The sequence below is a fragment of the Pseudonaja textilis genome, chromosome 5 (genome assembly GCF_049901715.1).
Source record: "Pseudonaja textilis isolate UNSWEBS1 chromosome 5, rPseTex1.2, whole genome shotgun sequence".
Lineage (NCBI taxonomy): Eukaryota > Metazoa > Chordata > Lepidosauria > Squamata > Elapidae > Pseudonaja > Pseudonaja textilis.
In genome coordinates this window covers 48,652,220-48,672,574 of record NC_141994.1, presented here as the reverse complement: position 1 = coordinate 48,672,574, position 20,355 = coordinate 48,652,220, and the positions used below count along the sequence as shown (strand labels likewise).

General features: G+C 38.4%; 1 protein-coding gene across 1 annotated transcript; it reads right to left on the bottom strand.

Annotated features, from left to right (window-relative positions):
* Positions 1 to 598: 598 nt before the first annotated feature.
* On the bottom strand, positions 599 to 19,466 carry LOC113433371 (arf-GAP with dual PH domain-containing protein 1). The gene is made up of 12 exons (XM_026695936.2): positions 19,248 to 19,466; positions 17,836 to 18,028; positions 13,898 to 14,028; positions 12,625 to 12,716; positions 12,443 to 12,522; positions 8,960 to 9,072; positions 8,538 to 8,684; positions 7,606 to 7,689; positions 7,270 to 7,332; positions 5,547 to 5,618; positions 3,536 to 3,767; positions 599 to 1,690 (listed from the first exon to the last, which is right to left on the bottom strand). Exons 2-12 carry the CDS (start codon positions 17,924 to 17,926, stop codon positions 1,662 to 1,664), a joined length of 1,134 nt encoding a protein of 377 aa, XP_026551721.1. The 5' UTR covers positions 17,927 to 18,028; positions 19,248 to 19,466; the 3' UTR covers positions 599 to 1,661.
* Positions 19,467 to 20,355: the final 889 nt, after the last annotated feature.

Below are 20,355 nucleotides of genomic sequence, written 5' to 3'. Positions count from 1 at the left end.
GTATGGTTTCTTCTTTCTGTTTTCTACCTCCAAAGATTGAGTCCTCTGTGCATCTGTGAGTCTTTAATTTCTCTTTGTATTCCAGTATTCATCTGCTAGCCCATTAATGCAAATCCATCCTCTCGGAGTAATCCAACAGATTTCTTCCTCATCTCTTCTGCTGCCCCGTCCCCTACTCAAAAATAGCATTCCCCTTTACAGAGGAGGAATGTGTCTGGCTCACCGCTTCACACTCAAATGCTAATATTCTCAGCAAAAACTAGTGGACTGTTAGCTAATGGAGAATGACACGGCATATTTAAACCCTGATGTCTTCCCGCCCATCTAACCCCCATGTTCTTCCTTCGGCTTTCTGTCAGTTTCTCCATTGCTTTCTCCAACCCCCGTTTCTGCCTTTTTGTGCATTGTTGTAATAGAGAAGGAATGTCTTTAATTGTCTTAGAATAAAAATAGAAAATTAAGAGGGCTAGGATGGAATAAGACAAACTAGTTAGTGGAATCAACACAACTTTCTGTGGTATAACAGAAAAGGTTGGCTGACACTGAAAAGAATTCCCCTTTCGATAAATTTACGTGTTAAAAAATGGAACACACAGAATTGTTTGTGTAGCACTGTAATTTTAAGATATTTTAAATATATCTGGAATAAAATACAGGTCTTTTTAATCAAATTATACCCGATATCTGTCTTGATCTAATCAGGATGCTCAGTGGTCTGTGACAGATGTAATGAGGTTCGGAGAATCATAAATTTTAAAGCAGCTTTTAAACAATCAAAGCCACCTCCCAATCAATGCAAGAACTCATATTAAAGCAAGCCTCATATTTCTATGATTCTTCCTCTACTTTAATTTAGACAGGATCTTTTCACCAATTTCAGAAATTTACATTTATCATGTTTCCCACCCACCACCCTCATTTTCAAGGCTAAACATATCCAATTCCTCCAATCTCTTCTTTTGACATAGCTTCCAGGAACTTTGAAAATGTTTTGAAATAAATGTGCTATGAATCTTGCACCTACCTCACTTCTTTACTGTTTAGTAAAGCTTCCTGCTATTTTTGTGTGTGTGTGTGTGTATGAGGAAAAAAAAGATTCCGCTGCTTTAAAAATCACAACCGAACAATTAAAACAGACATATTTCAAGGGTTGCATGGAAGCCTAAAAAAGACAAACTGAGATAATTCCAAGCCATTTTTGAAGTGTGCAAAGTTTACTTTCCAGGCGAATGATCCTTCCTCTTGTTTCAGAATTTGCTTTGCTTCTATCATAATACCAAGCAAGTAGAGTAAATAGTGGCCAATCTGCAGCAGGCAGTGGTAGCACAAAATAGGAATATGAACATTTTGGTCAATAAAAAACAAACCATTCAATTTATTGTAGGGCATGGCAGTAGCATCCATCAGCTGCTTTACATCAGTCTTTGTGCTGCTTATTTCCATACCAAGTGTCGTTTAGGATCAAAATGATAAGCGATTTTGAGTAGGTGTCCAGCAGTATTTTGGCAGAGGGCTGTCTAGATGGATTTTGTTTCTTTCAACACTTCTTCCAGCTCTGAGAGAATGCATAGGCTGTTGTGACTCCAGAATGTCTTTTCTTCTTTGTTATCCAAAAACTGTAGACCAAGAAACTAGCAGCAACTCACTGTTCCCCAGAGATGTTAATGTTTGATCCTGAAATTAGCTTCAACTATAAAAAAAAAGAAAGAAAGAAAATATATTATATTATAAATCTACTATGGCAAACATGAATAGTAAAGGTAAAGGTTTCCCTCGAACATACGTGCTAGTTGTTTCCAGCTCTAGGGGCTGGCGCTCATCTCAGCTACAAAGCCAAAGAGCCAGCGCTGTCTGAAAATGTTTCCGTGATCATGTGGCCGGCATGACTAAACACTGAAGGCACACGGAATGCTGTTACATTCCCACCAAAGTGGTCCCTATTTTTCTTCTTGCATTTTTACATGCTTTCGAACTGCTAGGTTGGCAAAAGCTGGGGCAAGTAATGGGAGCTCACTCTGTTACGCGGTGCTAGGGATTTGAACCACTGAAGTGCTGACCTTTCTGATTGAGAAGCTCAGCATCTTAGCCACAGAGCCACCACGTCCGCTGCAAATATGAATAGCCATAGGCAAAGGGGGGGGGGTGATAATTCTGCAACTCTATACAGTTATTTTATTGCTGAGCATATGACATAATTTATTTTAGAATTACTTTTCTTGCCCTGTTGGTTGAAGAGACAAAGGGTTGTGGGCAGTGCCTAGTGGCAGCAAGAGATAATAGCTGCATTTTATTACCCAACAGCCTTCCATGCGCCTCGTCGTACAGTCATGCTGGCCATGTGAGCAGAGAAGTTTCTTCAGACGATGCTAGCTCCCATGACTAAGAAATGAAGAGGAACACCACCATGTAAAGTTGGACAAAACTGGACAAGGGAAACCTTTATCTTTACCTTAGAGACCCTCTTGCCTAGTGAAAGCATAATAATTTAAGCCAGGAGTGTCAAACTCAATTTCTTTGAGGGCCTCATCAGGGTTGTGTTTGACCTCGGGGGGCCAGAGTGGGCATGGCCAGGGTGGGTGTGGCCAGCTTGACATCATTCTTGTCGGGGGCACCTGTGGTGGCCTGCACGCTATGCCAGTGAAAACAGGCTCCCAAGCTCTGTTTTCAGTTGTGACGGCCTCCTGCAACCTTCTGTCAGCAAAAATGGAGCTCTTCTTATGGGTCAGTTCAGAGTTTCTCAATCTCAGCAACTATTAAGATGCATGAACTTCAACTCACAAAATTCCGTAAACAACATACCAGCTAGGAAATTCTGGGACCTGAAGTCCATACATCTTAAAGTTGCTGAGGTTGAGAAACACTTGATTGGTAGGTATATTTAGAGTGTTCAGAGCATGTAAAGGGGAATCTTGCAATAGTCACAAAATAGCTTCCATAGGGGACAGAACCAGTTACAAAACATTCGTTTGAGAAAATGCTACCTGCCATCTTCTCCCGACTGCCATTGCTTACCTTGGTCCTTTTTCTGGGTACATTGGCATAGTCACAAACAAGCCACTGAGCTGTAGTCTCCCATTAAGCTTACAGGGTCCACTTGAGCCTTAAAATATTATTAGAGGTTGCCACTTTACCACAGAGACAGTTTGGTGTAATAGATTACGCTAGAAACTGAGAGATTCTGAGTTCTGTCTTAAGCAAAAGGCTACCTGGGTGACCTTGGGCCAGACCCTCTCAGTCCTAGGAAGAAGGCAATGGAGAACCATTTCCAAAATCTTGCCCAAAAAACTGCATGGATTTCTCAAGGCAGTCAACAGAAGCCAACCTTTTAACTTAAAGGCAAGTGGAGACACACACTGACAAAGATACACAGTTTTTAATGTAACTTGCCACGCCTTACTTCTTAATTCATTTTTTTTAATTTACCAAATTATAAGGGGAAGGACACCAAGAGAAAAATCAGCAACCACCTTAGGGCGATCCCCTGTCTTCAATTTCTCATGGCTGAATAGAATGAAAATATCCTCTTGAAACTTACTTGCATACTCCTGGGGCGTCATGGGCTGCTCCATCACATGGCTGAAGACAGATTTCCATTCCTCCTGCTCTTTCTCTGTCTCACAGGTGAAGATGTACTTGCGGTCAGGAGTTACAATAATTATGCCATGTTTCCAGGTGAACCTACCCTGCATGGCATGTGGCAATCCTTTTATGACATTATATCCTTGTTCCCCATTGCCCAGGAAAACCTCACCTTTAGCAAAAGCATCCTGCATGGGATAAGAAAAAAAAACATCTGCCTCAAAAGTAACTTTGGGATTCTAGACTATAGTTATAACTTATAACAGAATGCTGCCAAAAGTGCTCTGGTTGTTCTCCTGGGACATCAGTGAGAAGGGAGAAATTTGCCGATACTTTAGCTACAACATTCTAACTTTAGGAAGAGAAGTAGCAGCTGGAAGAACTGAAACAACAGCAGAACCATTTCTTCATACATTTTTGTACTTTAAAAAGATTGACTAACAGCCCTTCTTAAACATTCGTGGAGAAGTCAATTAAACACAAACAAGAAACCTTTGATGAATTGCTTCTGTGTTAAGGCCATTATATTATTGTTAATATTATTTGGGGAAGATAAATAAGGTTTACACATATTAATGCAAAGCTAAACTATACACCAAAAATTAGAATCTATTTTTTAAAAACAATTTTGAATTCTCAAGCTTGGGGTGTAGCTAGGCCATAATACATCGTTTTAGCAGTGAACAGTTACAATTTTATATAAAGCTATCTAATGCAATCACTCAAGTACATATATATTTCTAATAGGTTCATATAACTATCATCTTTTTTCAAACCTACTTTATTTTACAATGTGTATTTTTTCTTTGACAATGTATGTATTTTTATGTTTTTTTGTCATTATTTGAAAGGCAATAAAATAATGCATTGATTTAAAAAAAAAGAGCTTTGGATGCAGCTGAAAAGGAATTATCACTTTGGATCTAAAATCCTGGACTGAAGAAATTTGTTCACTTTTAGTCTTTGAAATGACTGGTGAGCTAATGAAAAGATTGACCAATATGATTCCTTTGGTGCAAATTTTAAATTGTTATTTCAAAACAGAGTCACTTTTACATCTCACTGTAACAGTAACACGTATATTTTTATAGTTTTTTTATTTTTGTTCTTAAATGCCCAAAATGAAACAAATCAAATGTTAAAAAGTTATGATGTTTATGAAATTATTTACCAAACTAAATTATATTGAAGTAACCAAAATATCTTTACAATCCCCAAGGCATGTCACAACTTTTGAGCAGCCGTAATGTTTGGAAATTGAAAGTTGAAAAATTTGATGGCCTTTTTTTTGTTTTAAATATACGTATATATTGTTTATATTTTTCTTTTCTTTTTCTATTATAGACTCATTTGACGATTACGTGTTACACTGAGGGATTAAAGATGGTAATTTCTTAGCCTTGGGTGGGAAGAACCTTTCAAATTTCTGAGCTATTAGAGCCCTCAGGATCCCAGCAATCAAAATCTTCCTTGATTGTACAAGAAGTTAGGAATGGAAAATGTCAAAGTTGGGCTCTTGACAAGCTCTCCTCAATCTTTGGGGCTAATAATGGATTATATATATGGAACATATGAAAATCAAAGATGAATAAACTTCAATATCCTGGTAGGAAATTCAGGGACATGCAATTCAAACACATCTTGAAGGCACTGAATTGGGAAAGGCTGTTCCAACTTTGCAAATTGAGGAGACAATTCTTCTCTCTAACTTAGAGTACACAACCAATAAAAGGAGAAACACTCTGGTCTGCTTTTAATAGAGGTTTGATATGCAAAAAATCAAGTGGAAAAAATAGGAAATTTAATATAGGTGTTTTTAGGTAGCTATAGGAGTGAGTTCAAAAACTAATAACCCTATTTTTATTTCAAGCAACAAAATGGCCATGTTTCAGCTGGACTAACATATATTTAAATACCTCAGTAAATCAGGAAGATGAGAGGAAAGGCAAAATCAATTACTGGCTTACCAAAGGATCTTTGAAGTACATCAGCCTTCGGTGATCTAGACTGAACCAGCGCTTCTTGAAACATTCCTTTTGCTGTGAAAACCAACCACAGACATTTATAAGAAGAGAGAGCCCTCACCTGGTCAATTCTTTGGAAGCAGCATTAAAAACAACTTCAATTCCTAACCTATGCTAGAGTCAATTTCTAGAGTGGCTATCTTGGGTTTACTTGTTTTCTTTGGTGCTGTTTGTTACATTTCCCAGTTAATCTTTCCAAGAACATTGCAATAAAGGTTTCACATATAATACTAAACCAGAATGGACTTTGTGACTTAAAATAACCATGGCGCATGGCTTAGTGTGTATAATGTCAACACAGGAAGTTGAATTTAGTCAAAAAATGAAATTCATTTTTAGTCCTGGAACAGCCATTTTTTGGAGTCTGGGTCTTATAATACTTTTGATATTTGCTGTTGGAGAAGACCCTGGAGAATATTTTCAATACTTCTTGGCTGACCAGTAAACAAACAAATGATTTATTGAACAAATCAGCTCAAGAGTTCTCAATCGTGGAAGAAAAGTTGAGGCTCAAATTACCCTATCTGGACACCTATGCAAAGATGTCATGCTCTGCAGAAGGCTCAAAAGCTGAGATAAGTGGAATGAAAAAGAAGAGGATGACCAGTAGCCAAATAGGTAGACTCAGTTACAGTAGCAATAAATGCACTATTGGAAGAGCTGAAGGTCCAGGTTAGGGTCAGATCATGTTGGGGAAAATCTACTTATATAGTTATTAAGAGTTGACAACAACTTGATGGTATGTAATGGTAATCACCACCATCATCATCCTGCTCAAAGATAACGTGAGGCTTTTCACCTCAAAAACATTGTACTTTCTTTAGTAAAAAAAATAGTCAATTTTATGAAAATCTGGAATTCCACATCATTGAACACTCTTGTCTTTCATGCTCCTTTTCTTTTCATATATCAAAGACTTTCAGTCAGTAATAGACACATAGAAATAAACCACATTTACACCAGTGATGGTACGCTACCAGTTCGGACCAGTTGGGCTGAACAGGTAGTAAAAAAAAAAAAAATCCTCGATGATCAGCTGAGAGGAGGAAAAAAATCCAATCAGCTGAGAGGAGAAAGTAGAGAAAAGCGCAGGATGGGCCCTCCCACCGGTCCCTGCATTTTTCTCTTCTTTATCCTCTCAGCTGATTGGCGCTACAGGCCTTAGCTGGTGTGAGGAAAGCTGCATGCGCGTATGTTAGGTGTGCCTGCACACACGAGCAATCACCGAACCCGTAGTGAAACAGGTAGGATCCACTGCTGATTTACACACCATTCAAAAGAAACAAAATGAAAAGAAGGAAACAAAAAGACCAAAACACATCCTCTCCAGTAACCGATACTCAGATAAGCAGGGATTAACACTAGACAAGAAAGCAGGAAACAATACCTCAATCAAGGAACTACCAAGGGCAAAATTACACACACCCCAACATTGGCAGGGCAAGCTACTATAAATAAGCAGGGAGCAGATCTTATACTCACTAGCACAGATGATGTTATCTAGTTGAGTAATGAAATGTCTGCAAGCAAATAACCAAGATCAGACACATCAAGACTTCACATTTTAATCCCGAGCTACTGATATTCTCTTCTATTGGGTTTTTTTTTTTTTTGGTAAATGGTAACAAAAAACAACAAAGTAATAAGTAGCAATAAGTAGTTGTACCTTGGGTCCAGTTTTTTCCATATAACCTTCTCTTAGGAAATTTCTTGTCAATCGGGTTTTCAGCTGCAGCAAAAAAAAAAAAAAGAAGAAGAGGATTACCTGTGAAAATGCCTTAGCTACTTTCAACAATTAAAGATTAGGATGAATTGTTTTTTTATCCAGCTATTCATGCTGGGCAGAGAAGAAAACATGCATGAGTCCAGAGACATATGATTATCCCATTTCACGGAGATAGCCCAAAATCTGAAAATAATTAGACTGGTTATGTCACAAGGAAATTACATCATCTTTAATATCGTTTTGTTAATAAGCTGTCCAGTTTAGCAAGATTCTTACCTCCTGATCACTAGCTCCGGGAAAGGCAACTTTAAGGTGGTGGAATTTTACAGCACGGATTGTATTGAACCAGTCCACAATTTCCTAGGAAGAGAAAAAGCACATTAAAAATTAAAATAGGATTGGCAACTTGGTCTTAAGGTGATTACTTAGAAACAATTCTCAGTTTACTTATGGAATTTATTTGACTGGTATAAAGAACTTCCAGAGGGTCCAAAGGTGCTTTTTTCAAGAGGCAACTGGACTTTCTGGTTTTTCTTTGAAGATATTTTGCTTCTCATCCAAGAAGCTTCTTCAGCTCTGTCTGGATGGTGGGACCATCCAGTTAGAGCTGAAGAAGCTTCTTGCATGAGAAATAAAATGTCTTGAAAGAAAAACCAGAAAGTCCAGTTGCCTCTTGAAAAAAGCATCTTTGGGACAACCATGACCTGGATGACTGAGAATCTCCATAGAAACTTCCAGAAGGAATTCATAGAATACACTAGAATACAAATTTGTTGTAATATGTCTGCATCTAACTATATTTCCTTTTTCTTAAATTAATTATTGGCACAAAGAAAAAGCTTTGAAAGAATTAAAAGAGAAAAAGAAAAAACGATCTTTAGATATGCTAGGTATAAAACTCTGCAAAATTTTTAAACATGCTCTGGAGAAGCTTGCTGAAGATTCATCTAAAGAGAATTTCTTTATTAGGCATCCAACTATGCATATATTTACTGGCAATAAATAGGTCATGATGAATGGAGAGTTCTTGCATTTCAAGGACTTCTTTTCTAGGGAAGAGTTGAAGACAGGAAAAAGACACAAGAAGCAGGAATGATCTGGCCCTGCTCTAGTCTTAAATGTACCGTTTTAAGATTGCAGCAACATCTCAGACTGTTTCCATCATTTCCTATAGCTGTGCAATAAACATATACAACAGATCCTCATACCTTCCCATCTTCGTGATAAACAAAGATGTTGCGAGTCTTGTTATGTTTAAGATAAGTGATCTGCAAACCATTGGAATGCCTCATTTTTTCTGTCTGGAACATGGCATTGACAGTGTCGATTTTAACTTCTATTTTGGGTTCTTTTGCCTGAGAAGAAAGTGGTTTTGCTATTATTTGTTTTGCTATCCATTTGCTATTAATGGATAGACATAGAGTGTTACAAAGTTCTATCTCTGCCCTCACCCATTTAAAAAAAGGAAATATCTTTTTGTCCCCAATGAATTTTAAAAAGTTAGTTCTTGCAGGAAGCTGAGTTGAAAATACGAAAGAAAAGGAACTGAAGAGACATCAAATGATTCTGTGACCCTAAATAAGGCTCTACTCAGCATAGAAGAGTCACTTAAAAGCTGGTTGTTACGCACATCCTGTTTGACAAAATATTTCAGACATCTCTCTTTCTCAGACAGAAGAAATCTGCGTGGCTGATATAGCTCATTATCTCGGCCTCGTTTCCACAGGATCCCTTCCTTCAGGCCTAGGAGAAGAAATGCAAGCTGCAGAGTTGGTTGTGTTAAATCTTTTTTAATTTTGATATATGAAGTCACAATGGCTAGGTCACACAGGTAGTCCTTGACTTATGGCTATAATTAAGCTCAGAATTACATTCTAAATTCTCCCCATCATTAAGTGAGTCTTCACCTGATCAATCCAATTTTACAACTTTTTTTTGAGTACTTGTTAAGCAAAACAGTGGTTGTGAAGCAAGCCCATTATACCCAAAGAACACTTCTTGCTAGCAACCAGAATTAAAAACTGGTTTCCTGCAAAAAAAGAAGTTGTATATTACAGTCATGTGACCGTGGGACCCTGCAAACAGCCATAAATGCAGGCTGGTTGCTGAGCCCAAAATGTGATCACATGACTGAGGAGCAAACATTTGCAATTTCAAACATTGAACTTCAAATCCAGGTTGTAAATACCTTTTCTGGGGTCCACTGCAATGTCAAACAGCTGCTAAGCAACTGGCCATTACGTGAGAACTGCCCATTTATCAAATTATCAATATCAGATTAAAGCCTAAAGCCTAGGTTATAAACTGCAACTAGCTTCTGACAATATGCTTAACCACATTTTTAAAAAAACCACATTAAGGCTAAATTCATTACTGCAAATATTATTGCCTGTATATACATTGGCAGAAGGGTGATATCAAGTCAGAATCACCCAGTTGGCCTAATCTTTCCCGTTTGGTGTCAACCTGCAAAATGGCTTCAGCTGAAGCCATTCTTTCTCATGCTTATTCCTGCTTCGTTTCTTGGTTGCCATTCATGGGGGAAGGGATGGGGGAACTTAGGAATGTGATGTCTCAGCTACTAGTGAAAACATCTAACAGCTGGCGGGTGAACCAAGGCCATGTCAATAGACACCTGCCAGAACCGAGTGGGAACTTGTGCCTGAATTGATTGGCCCACAAGACCTAAAGGACACAGGGGAGTGGGACATTTCTATTCTATTAACTATCCCTAAGTATGGGTGGCTCAGTGGCTATGACGCTGAGCTTGTCGATCAGAAAGGTCAGCAGTTTGGCAGTTCAAATCACCACATAACAGAGTGAGCTCCCATTACCTAGCACCACATAACAGAGTGAGCTCCCATTACTTGTCCCAGCTTCTGCCAACCTAGCAGTTTGAAAGCATATAAAAATGCAAGTAGAAAAATCGAGACCACTTTGGTGGGAAGGTTACAGCTTTCAGGGCGCCTTTGGCATTTAGTCATGCCGGCCACATGACCACGGAGACGTTTTCAGACAGCGCTGGCTCTTTGGCTTTGTAAAGGAGATGAGCACCACCCCCTAGAGCCGGAAACAACTAGCACGTATGTGCGAGGGGAACCTTTACCTTTACTTACTAAGCGTGGGAACCCTTTAGAGCTAGCTTCACCTTTCTGAATGCCGATACGATGTATTCAATAAAAAGCTTCTTGAAACTGAACGAACTGTCAGAGTCTTGTCTGCCTGGAGTTCATTATTTGGAACGATGATACTTGGTACTTCCAGATGTTTTGTGTTATAATCCTGTAACTTCCAATTACAGGCCACAGTGCCCAGGTTCATAGAAGCTGTAACTAGGCCTAACATATTTCAGCTACTAAAATTCAAGCAACCAGTATCTCATTCTGGCCATTTAATTTTTTGTAGTCCAGATATGGTAATTCTAAATTGTTGTGTACCTATAACTCTTTCTCATCGTGCTACTTCGTCTTTTGAATCAGGAACAAAACTGATTCAACTTCAACAAGGCCAATTCCTTGATCTCTCTACTCTAAACTCTACACAATTTTGCAAGAGGTCCCTTTTCCTTATTATTCCTTAATTGTAGTTATTTAGGAGCCTGTACAAGTTGTTGTTAGTTAAGAGCCTGTACAAGCAGGGCTTTTATTACCTTATTCAGTACTAGTAATTCAACTGGGGACGCTCTACAGTAACGAATGTGGGAAAAAATGTTTAATTTTTTATTTCTAAATTTGCTCTGCCTGTCTCCCCATGAGAAAGTCTTCAAATCCTCTGATGTGTAATTTCACATCTTCTAACATGCATAGACCACAAATATTGAGCTAGAATTCTTCCTGTTGCACTTTTGCAGGCTGCCACACTATGACACTTCCTATGTTGGACAAGAGTGAAGTATTACCAGTAACGCCAACAATACCACTTTATGAACTATCGGTGGGCCTGTTAAAAGGAAGGTTTCTGAAAAGTGAACTGTATGCCTGCTATTTGCTTAAGCATTGGAAACATAAGCAGCTGCCTTCTGCCATGGAAGGTAACTTGGCCTTCTGGGCCATTTTGGTTAAATGAGAAACTTAATTATGATGTTTGTTGTGGATATGGTTTAATATGTTATTCAAACCCTGATTAACTGATGTCTGAGCTGATATTAATTCCTCCAGAAAGCGATGTGGGATATGGGATCAGCTTTAACTACACCTGTACCGCCATCTCTGAGACTCTGCAATTGTCTTCTCCCTTCTTCAGGTGTGTGAAACTCTTTTTTTGAAAACAAAGGAGCTTTTACAGTGGCACTAAACCAAACCAGCTACTACATGCTTTCTGTGTTTTTTGCTTGCAAACAGCAACAAAACTATGATATTATAAGTACAGCGGCAATCAGTCATAGCACTAAACCATTTGGCCTAGTATTTTAGGCATAGATGGGCAGCCATTTCCAAAGTTTCAATTTCGCCAGGCTACAAGAATATGCCAGGAATGGAAACTGGCAATTTCTCAAACCACATATTTTGCCACCAAACTCTAGTCTTTCTCTTGAATTACAATCTCTCATCCTGCTGATACTTGCTACCCAGACTATATTGTAAGCTCCATAGCAGCATCCTGTCTTCTCTGATAGCTCCTACAGTCAGTTTTGAAAATTAGTCCGAATGGTGCATTTCACACATAAATTGAAGTCGTAATTTATTTGCTTGCTTGCTTTGGGCATAGCATTTTATGTGAACCTGATAGCATCTATTACCTCTTGTCTTGATTGCGATCCAGAGCATTATGGCTTGTCCAACCAACCAACATAAAAAACATAATACTTTAGCATATATGAACAACACTAATATATTTCAGGAGTCTTGTATAAAAGCAAAATTGACAACTCAGCCTTAATTTCCATTTAAGCAGAGGTGTATATTCAGAGATAGATTTTTATTGGTATCAAATTAAATGTCTGGGTCCAATTATTTTTAAGCAGTTCCCACTGGGCTTTGTCTCAGGGCTTCCAACATGCTGTTGGAAAAAAATATTTCCCAAGTTTTAATTTGCTTAAGACAAAAGGCATATACCTTTGCATAAATAAATGATAAATAAAAGTACTGTAGAAATTCTACCATAGAATTGTTACCATTAGAATAAGGAACTTTCTTTGGCTCCAGGAATTCCTTCCGTTCATACTTGGCTCGTATCCACTGCTCTCTCAGGACTCTGTGAGACATCACCACAAGTGATTAAGCTGGTAAGAGAAGTCCAAGAATGCCTACCACCCAATCTCCTGTACCTTCTCTAATCAAGAGTTATTGCACTTACTGACAGTCATTGTAAGATGGACGGTAATAATAAGCAGGTACATGAGCCTCGTACGTTGCTTTGGCCAGTGCATTCCCGTGCTGGGCCAGAAACTGTAAAGCAAGAAAAAGCAATTCTCTCAGTCATCTCCCTTTGCACAGAAATGATCTTCATTAGTAGCATGAAGATGAGCTGAGAGCATTCTGCCTCTCAGTTATCCAAGCTCCAACTATCCTCAATCCTCATATTCTGTAGAAAACTTTCTCTCTGCCAATTAGCTCCTGTAAAGGAATCCAGAGCTGACCTTCTGGAAGGAAGAAGCAAGTCATTAAAGAGGCAGCTTTCAGAAATGATTACAGTCTTGAAAGAGAACAGTTTAGCCTAGTGGTTAATGCATCAGTCTAGAGTCCATGATACTGCAAATTCTAATCCTGCCTTGGTGATTTCGGGATAGACACTCTGTCTCAGTTCTACGAAGGAGGCAATGGCAAAACACTTCAAGAAACCTTGTCAAGAAAACTGCAGGGACACATCCAGGCAGTTGTCAAGAATCAAGGCACAAAAAAAGAAAGAAAGAAAAATCAAAGTAACCGCCCCGTAATTTTGTTTGCGAAAAGGTGGGACAGAGAAAAATCTGGACAGCCTTTCAAGATACTGTTATGCTACCTTATTACAATAAAACAGACTCCTAATATCTTTACTGCACCTGTTTCTTGACCTGTTCTACATCAAAGGCCTAACAGCATCTGAGATTGAGAGGGGGTTTTCTTGAACCCTTTTCTGAATTCTTACACCACTACACCCTTTTGCTTCATAAATTGCTCAAAGACACGAGTGGTATGAGGCAGTAGAATTGCCTGTGGCCCTCAGCAGTCTTTCAAGTTAGGCAGTTAATTTTCTGAAAACAGACCTGATTTGTCAGTCTGTCCAGATTAGTGACTATCTCTTTCCATTAACTGTAGGAAACAAAAATCTGAAGTAGGCATGCTGGAATGCCAGCAAAGCAATATCCCTGATCTTGTAAGAAAAGTATTCTTCTAGCGTACAGCCACATCTGAAAAGTATCTGACTTGTAAATAAAAGGACTTCAGCTGCTGCAGTTAAAGCTGAACTGGGAATTTATAGTTTCTTTGTCTAAAATCGTGGCATATAATTCCTTCCCTGCTGGTGCAATTTATGAAAAAAATAATTTTCCCTCTCTTGCCACCTGCTTCCCTCAATGCCTCTGAGAGAAAATATGGTTACATGACTAAAACAAATAGCAGGCCAAGAAACTTCTCAGGATAGCACTTACCTGTATCTGGCTTTCTTCCCAGAAGTTCTTCTTTACTGATTTAACTTCACTTATGTTAGGGATCTGATAGTGTATTTTTGAGCACTCACAGCAGATGAAAGTACCCAAAGTACAGGAGACCCAGCAAGGATCTGAACAGAATCAAACAACATCAGTGATTATGGACTGACTGTTGTGAAATTCATCACAATAAATTGTAAAGAGCTAAAGTTCCTTAAGGTCCAAGTAGCTGTCAGTTAATTATCACGGCTACTTATTATTCCTACGTCACTGTGAGTTGCAACACCGTTCCTCAAGCTAATGTCTCAAGATTATTTATCAGTCAAGAACTGACATGGACCCAGGGGTGGGATTCAATTTAACAACCGGTTCTGTGGGTGTGGCTTAGTTGGTGGGCGTGGCTTGGTGGTCATGAGACTGGCTAGGCATGGCCAACTCAACATCAGTCACACCAAGGCACACATCTCCTCGTCTGGCCTCTTGTGACTGTGAGGATGCTGCAATAGTCATATGTGTGAAAAATGGTCATAAGTCACTTTTTTCAGTGCCATTGTAACTTTGAATGGTCACTCCACACAAGCAAAGTACCAGCAAAGGAGGAAAAAAAACTCCAGAGAAGTTCCTGAGACAGGAAGTCTAGTCCTGCCAAGAATGTAATAAGGGTTAACGGAGAGGCAGTTTCTATAAGCAACACCAGAATGTTTCCTTCCTGCCTTCCTTACAGGATTAGGCCAGTAATTTCTTCTAACAACCAGTTCTCCAACTGCTTAGAATGTTAACAACTGGTTCTAGCTAATAGGTGCAAACTGGTGGACCCTCCTTGGGGCCTTTTCGGAGTCCTACTTGGAGATGTATAGGCCGCACAGTACTGTGATGTCATGGAATGAGTATGGCAGAATTTTTTAAACTTCCTTTTTGTTCTATTTGGGGGTAGTTTTTAGGGTGAGATTTGTGCTATCCAAAATAAAAATATAAATCCCCTAAACCTTTTTTTTAAGGAGGCAAGTCTCTGCAAATACTTTAAAAATAGATCAAAATCCCAGATTAGCCTCTTGCACTTTGCAGGAACTCCCGTTAAGGGCCTGGCAAAAATATGGTGATATCAGAGAATTGGAAAAGGCTTTAACTCCACGTCCTAACAAAGGCTTGATCTGTTACATTTCTGTCCTTTCTGATCCAGATTACCGAAGCTATAAACAATGCAAATAGGATTAAAAAGCTGCACGCTGCTGTTTCTAATTATAATATCGAAGGTTAAAAAAATACCTTCTGCAAAAGATTTTATTAGATAGTATTCCATTGTTTTATTATGTGTGGCTCTTCAGTGGCCTGCATCAGTTCCAAGTCTACCCAGCCCTGCAGCCCAAGTGGTTTGTTAAACCTCCAATGTACATGCCATCTCCAGGATGCACACATACCCCCACCCCCAATACTTAAGGTTTTCTTAATTACATCCATTTCCTGTAGTTGGAAAAAAAAATCTCCCCAGTATACCAATCTTTTTCTCCAATACCTCAAAAAACTGGATACCTTCAAATATTTGTCTCTACCTGGGTGGTAATTCTTCACTTAAATAAATCCAGTGAGTTCATGCTTCCACAATCTCCATACAGTAGTATTACAATTCTTCATTTCTATCTTACAAGGAATTCACTCTTATTCTTTGGTGGTAGAAGCAATCTTTCTTCCTACTTACTCCCAGATGCTGAACTTCAAATCCCACCACCCATCGGAAGCATGGCCAATCATGACGGTAAAGACTGCAACGACGACACCATTAAAGCCAACATCTTTAACACATTTTTTGGCTCAGTATTTGTAAACAGCAATGGATCATGCCCAGTATTTCCTAGCCGAACCACAGATAACTACAATGATCTAATACATATCGATTTTACAGAAGACAATGTTGAAAAAGCACTTCGCAATCTAAAACCATCTCTATCTATTGGACTGGATGGAATATGTGCCTACTTCTTAAAAAAGCTACCCACTGCCATAGCCAAACCTCTAAGCATAATCTTTGAAAAATCTTTCAGGACCAGTTCCTTGCCTAACCTATGGTCACAAGCCACGGTCATCCCCATCTTCAAAAAGGGAGACCCCAGCCTAGTTGAAAATTACAGACCAATCTCCTTATGCTGCGTCACCTGTAAAGTCATGGAATCAATTATTAACCAATCCATCATCCTCCACTTAGAGACAAACAACCTACTCTCCAATAAACAATTTGGTTTCAGAAAAAAACTATCCTGTAATCTGCAACTCTTACACTGCAAAAACATATGGACTACACAACTTGATCAGGGCAAAACAATAGATGCAATCTACATAGACTTCTGTAAAGCCTTTGATTCAGTGGTACATGACAAACTACTACTAAAAATAAAATCCTATGGTATCTCTGGACAACTGCATAACTGGATAGAAGCATTCCTGTCAAACAGACAACAAATGGTCAAAATTGGGAGCGTCCTATCAAATTCTGTACCTGTCAATAGCAGTGTTCTAGGACCAACTCTCTTCATACTCTACATAAATGACCTCTGTGATCATATTAAGAGCAACTGCGTTCTTTTCGCTGATGATGTAAAGCTGTTCAATACTACAGACAATACTGCTACCCTTCAAAAAGACCTCGACTATGTATCAGAATGGTCAAACAAATGGCAACTTCAAATCTCAACAAATAAATGCTCTGTCTTACATATTGGCAAAAAAAATGAGAAAATAAAATACAAGCTGAATAGTCAAGATCTTGTTGATGATCCAAGCTCTGTCAAGGACCTTGGAATACTCACCTCTAATGATCTAAGTGCTAGAGCCCACTGCAACTACATAGCCAAAAAGGCATTAAGAGTTGTTAACCTAATCCTATGTAGCTTTTTCTCTGGTAATATCACACTACTAACTAGAGCATACAAAACATTTGCTAGACCAATACTTGAATACAGCTCATCAGTCTGGAACCCACATTACGTATCTGATATTAGCACAATTGAGAAAGTCCAGAAATATTTCACAAGAAGAGTTCTCCACTCATCTACTCGTTGTAGAATACCTTATGCCACCAGACTTGAAATTCTAGAACTAGAAAACCTTGAATTACGCCATCTTCGGTCTGATTTAAGCATGGTATATAAAATCATACATTGCAATGTCCTACCTGTCAATGAATACTTCAGCTTCAACCATAACAACACAAGAGCACACAACAGATACAAACTCAAGGTTAACCGCACCAAGCTTGATTGCAGGAAATACGACTTCAGCAACAGAGTGATCGATGTCTGGAATACTCTACCTGACTCTGTAGTTTCTTCCCCAAACCCCAAAAACTTTAACCTTAGACTGTCTACTATTGACCTCACCCCTTTCCTAAGAGGTCTCTAGGGGACGTGCATAAGCGCACCAACGTGCCTACCGTCCCTGTCCTATTGTTTCTTTTATTTTTCTTTTATTTTTCTTATATGTACCCATATCATGTATTCATAACTATGTATACACTTATACTTATTATCTTGTAAACAATTGACAAATCAAATAAAATAAATAAATAAAATAAATAAATAAAATGATGGCCGTTTGGAATTGTAGTTCAGCAACGTCTAGATTGCCATAGATTCTCATCACTGAATGGAAAGTCACAGAGACAACAGCAAGCACATTCCAGTTTAGATAGCTACTATTGTCTGCAGAGTTACAGAATTCTTAATCTTTAGTAGAACAAAATATTTAATGTATAATATACAGCATACACAGAATTCTATGACATATTTAAGAAATCACACAATATTAACTATCTCTTCCTTGTCCTAAATGCCAGGCATAATTCCTCCATCTGAATTTCTTCCAAATTACTGCAATTGCTTTTTTCCAAGAGCTATTTTTGTTAGCTATTCATTTCTGCTACCACCACCATTTCCCCCTTTACTTACCAGGCTGCCCGCAATCTGCACACATGGCATTTTCTTTTCTTTTCCAAACTTCCTGGAGGAGGCTTGTATTCTTCCCATCTTCTGCAGCCATTTTTCTCAGTTGCTTTTTAAGCCTCCAGGGCCTTTTTTTCTCTCCTCCACATGCATAGGAGATCAGACTTTATGTAGAGAAGTAGGTTTTCCTTTCTTTTCTCTTTTGCATGGGAAGAGTGACAGGAAAACAACAGTCAATGTCCCTGCATGGCAACTTGAATGACAGACTGCTTTTGTAATCCAAAGCAAGTTCAGGCTGAAGGGTACTAAGTAGGCTTAAGTGACAGCAGAGTGCTATAGTTCAGGAGACCAACCCCATGGGTGTAAACTTAAAGGGAAATACAGCTATTAACCACAAAACCGGATTTTCCATCTCAGAAGGGGCTGAAGGACAAGCTCATAAGTTTAAGCGCTTTGCAGACTGCTCTGTGATTAACAATACTGTGTGTAACTTCCCCACCCCTTTGATAAGGTCAGAGTACTTGTAATCAGTCACCTATTGGCATGAATCTTATTTGGAGATTTATTTATTTTTTAAAGGGGTGTGTGTGAACATCAAGACGAATCAAATACATTCAAGTTGTCCTGAATTTTTCTACACATGACAAACAGCTCCCTTAAAAGAGCCTCCAATTCCACTTTGCCTACTGCTTCCATGAAATAAGGTCTCCATAAAACTGCTCAGTCCTGATGAGCAGTAAAAGTGGCAGCAATCAAATACACACAATTCTAATTATGCTGTTATCTAAAGACAGTCTGGATTTTTGTAGTCCAGACTGTCTTAGTAGCCTTATTAAAGACTTGAAAGAAAAGGCAAAATGACCAATTCAGTGACTTGAGTCTACCCAGTGATGGCTATCAGAACGAGGTTGTAATTCCAGGGTATTCAGTATGAAGATAAATTTACATTTTCAAGCAATGCCCATCTATTTGTGATCATTTAAGTAAGAGACTGAGGCACTGAATCTGTAATTTTCTACCACAGTTGGGCAAGTAACAAGGATTAGGGTTTTACTTTTTTTTTCCAAAAGCCCAAACAACCACAGTTAATTTGCTTTATATGCAAATTAGAGATTGGATTTAGCTGGAAACAAATTGTAGTTCAGAGGGTAAATCTGACTTTCCATTACATCCCAAGGTTGTACAATACAACGATGAATAGAGTCTGACAGCTTCATTTAGAAAAGGATCCTTTTTATAGCTTTATCTATTCATTTAAATGTATTGTAGTTCTGATGGACTGGGCAATATACAAACCAAGAACAAATTCTATGAAGAGATACACAAACCATACATTTTGGACTAAAATGATTCAAAAGTGACACAAAATCAGGTTTTCAAGGCTTTCTTAAATTCTACAAAGAGGGCTCCATCTTTACCTTTGTGGGGAAGCTGTTCCAGAGTGAATGCGTTGTGACAGAGGAGGTATGCTTTTTCAATCCTGAAGGATGACAATCTTTAACAAAGGAAACCTGGAGCACACCCGGTCTGCCAGAAGAAACTAGATTGGCAGGAACAATTGGGGGTAAGTGGTTTCCTCAGATCTCCAGGCCTCTATACCATACAGGGCTTTATAAGTAATAACCAGAACACTGAATTGTACTTGAAACCCAATGGCAGCCAATGCAGCTTGCAAAGCAGAGGTGATACATAGGAATGCCAACAGGTACCATTGCTGCTGCATTTTGATCTGGCTGTACCTTCCAGGTGGTATTCAGAGGCAGTTCAACAATGGTCAGTTGGAAGCTCTTGCAGGTAAACTGTATAACATGCAGTGAAATGCTAACCAATGATCTGTGGTGGTGCAGTGATTAGAATGCAGTATTGCAGTTTGATTCCTTCGATCTCAACCGGTTCAAGGTTGACTCAACCTTTCATCCTTTTTTTTTTGAAAACAATTTTATTGATTTTTAAAAACAAACAAAACAGACAAAACATAAAAACATCCAACTTTCTTTCATAAATATACAAAACAGTGTATCGGTTGGTTTACCAATTTTTTGTGCATCCATTTCGTGGTCTCAATTACAGTTACCTTACATAATATCTCATATTGTCAATCAGAAATTATATACCCTAGTATCACTATTAAACAATCATTTGACCATGATTTTATTCATTCATACTTTACAAGATAACTATAGTTTACTTAATTTATTTTATAACAAATCATATAGTCATACCAAATCTATCCTAATAACATTTTATAAATATAATATCAAAAAAGAAAAGAAATAAATCTTTATATATTCGTTATTTTCTAAAATTCTGAATATTCTATTATTGTAAACCTTTCATCCTTCTGAGGTCAGTGAAATGAGGACCCAGATTATTGGGGCCATATGCTGACTCTGTAAACTGCTTAGAGAGTGCCACAAAATCTAAGTACTATTGCTAGATTCCCAAATCTACCTACAGCCTTCCCCCAGGGAGCCTACTTAGTGCTTATTTATGCAGTCACTGTGTTATTCTCTTTTTGTAACAAAA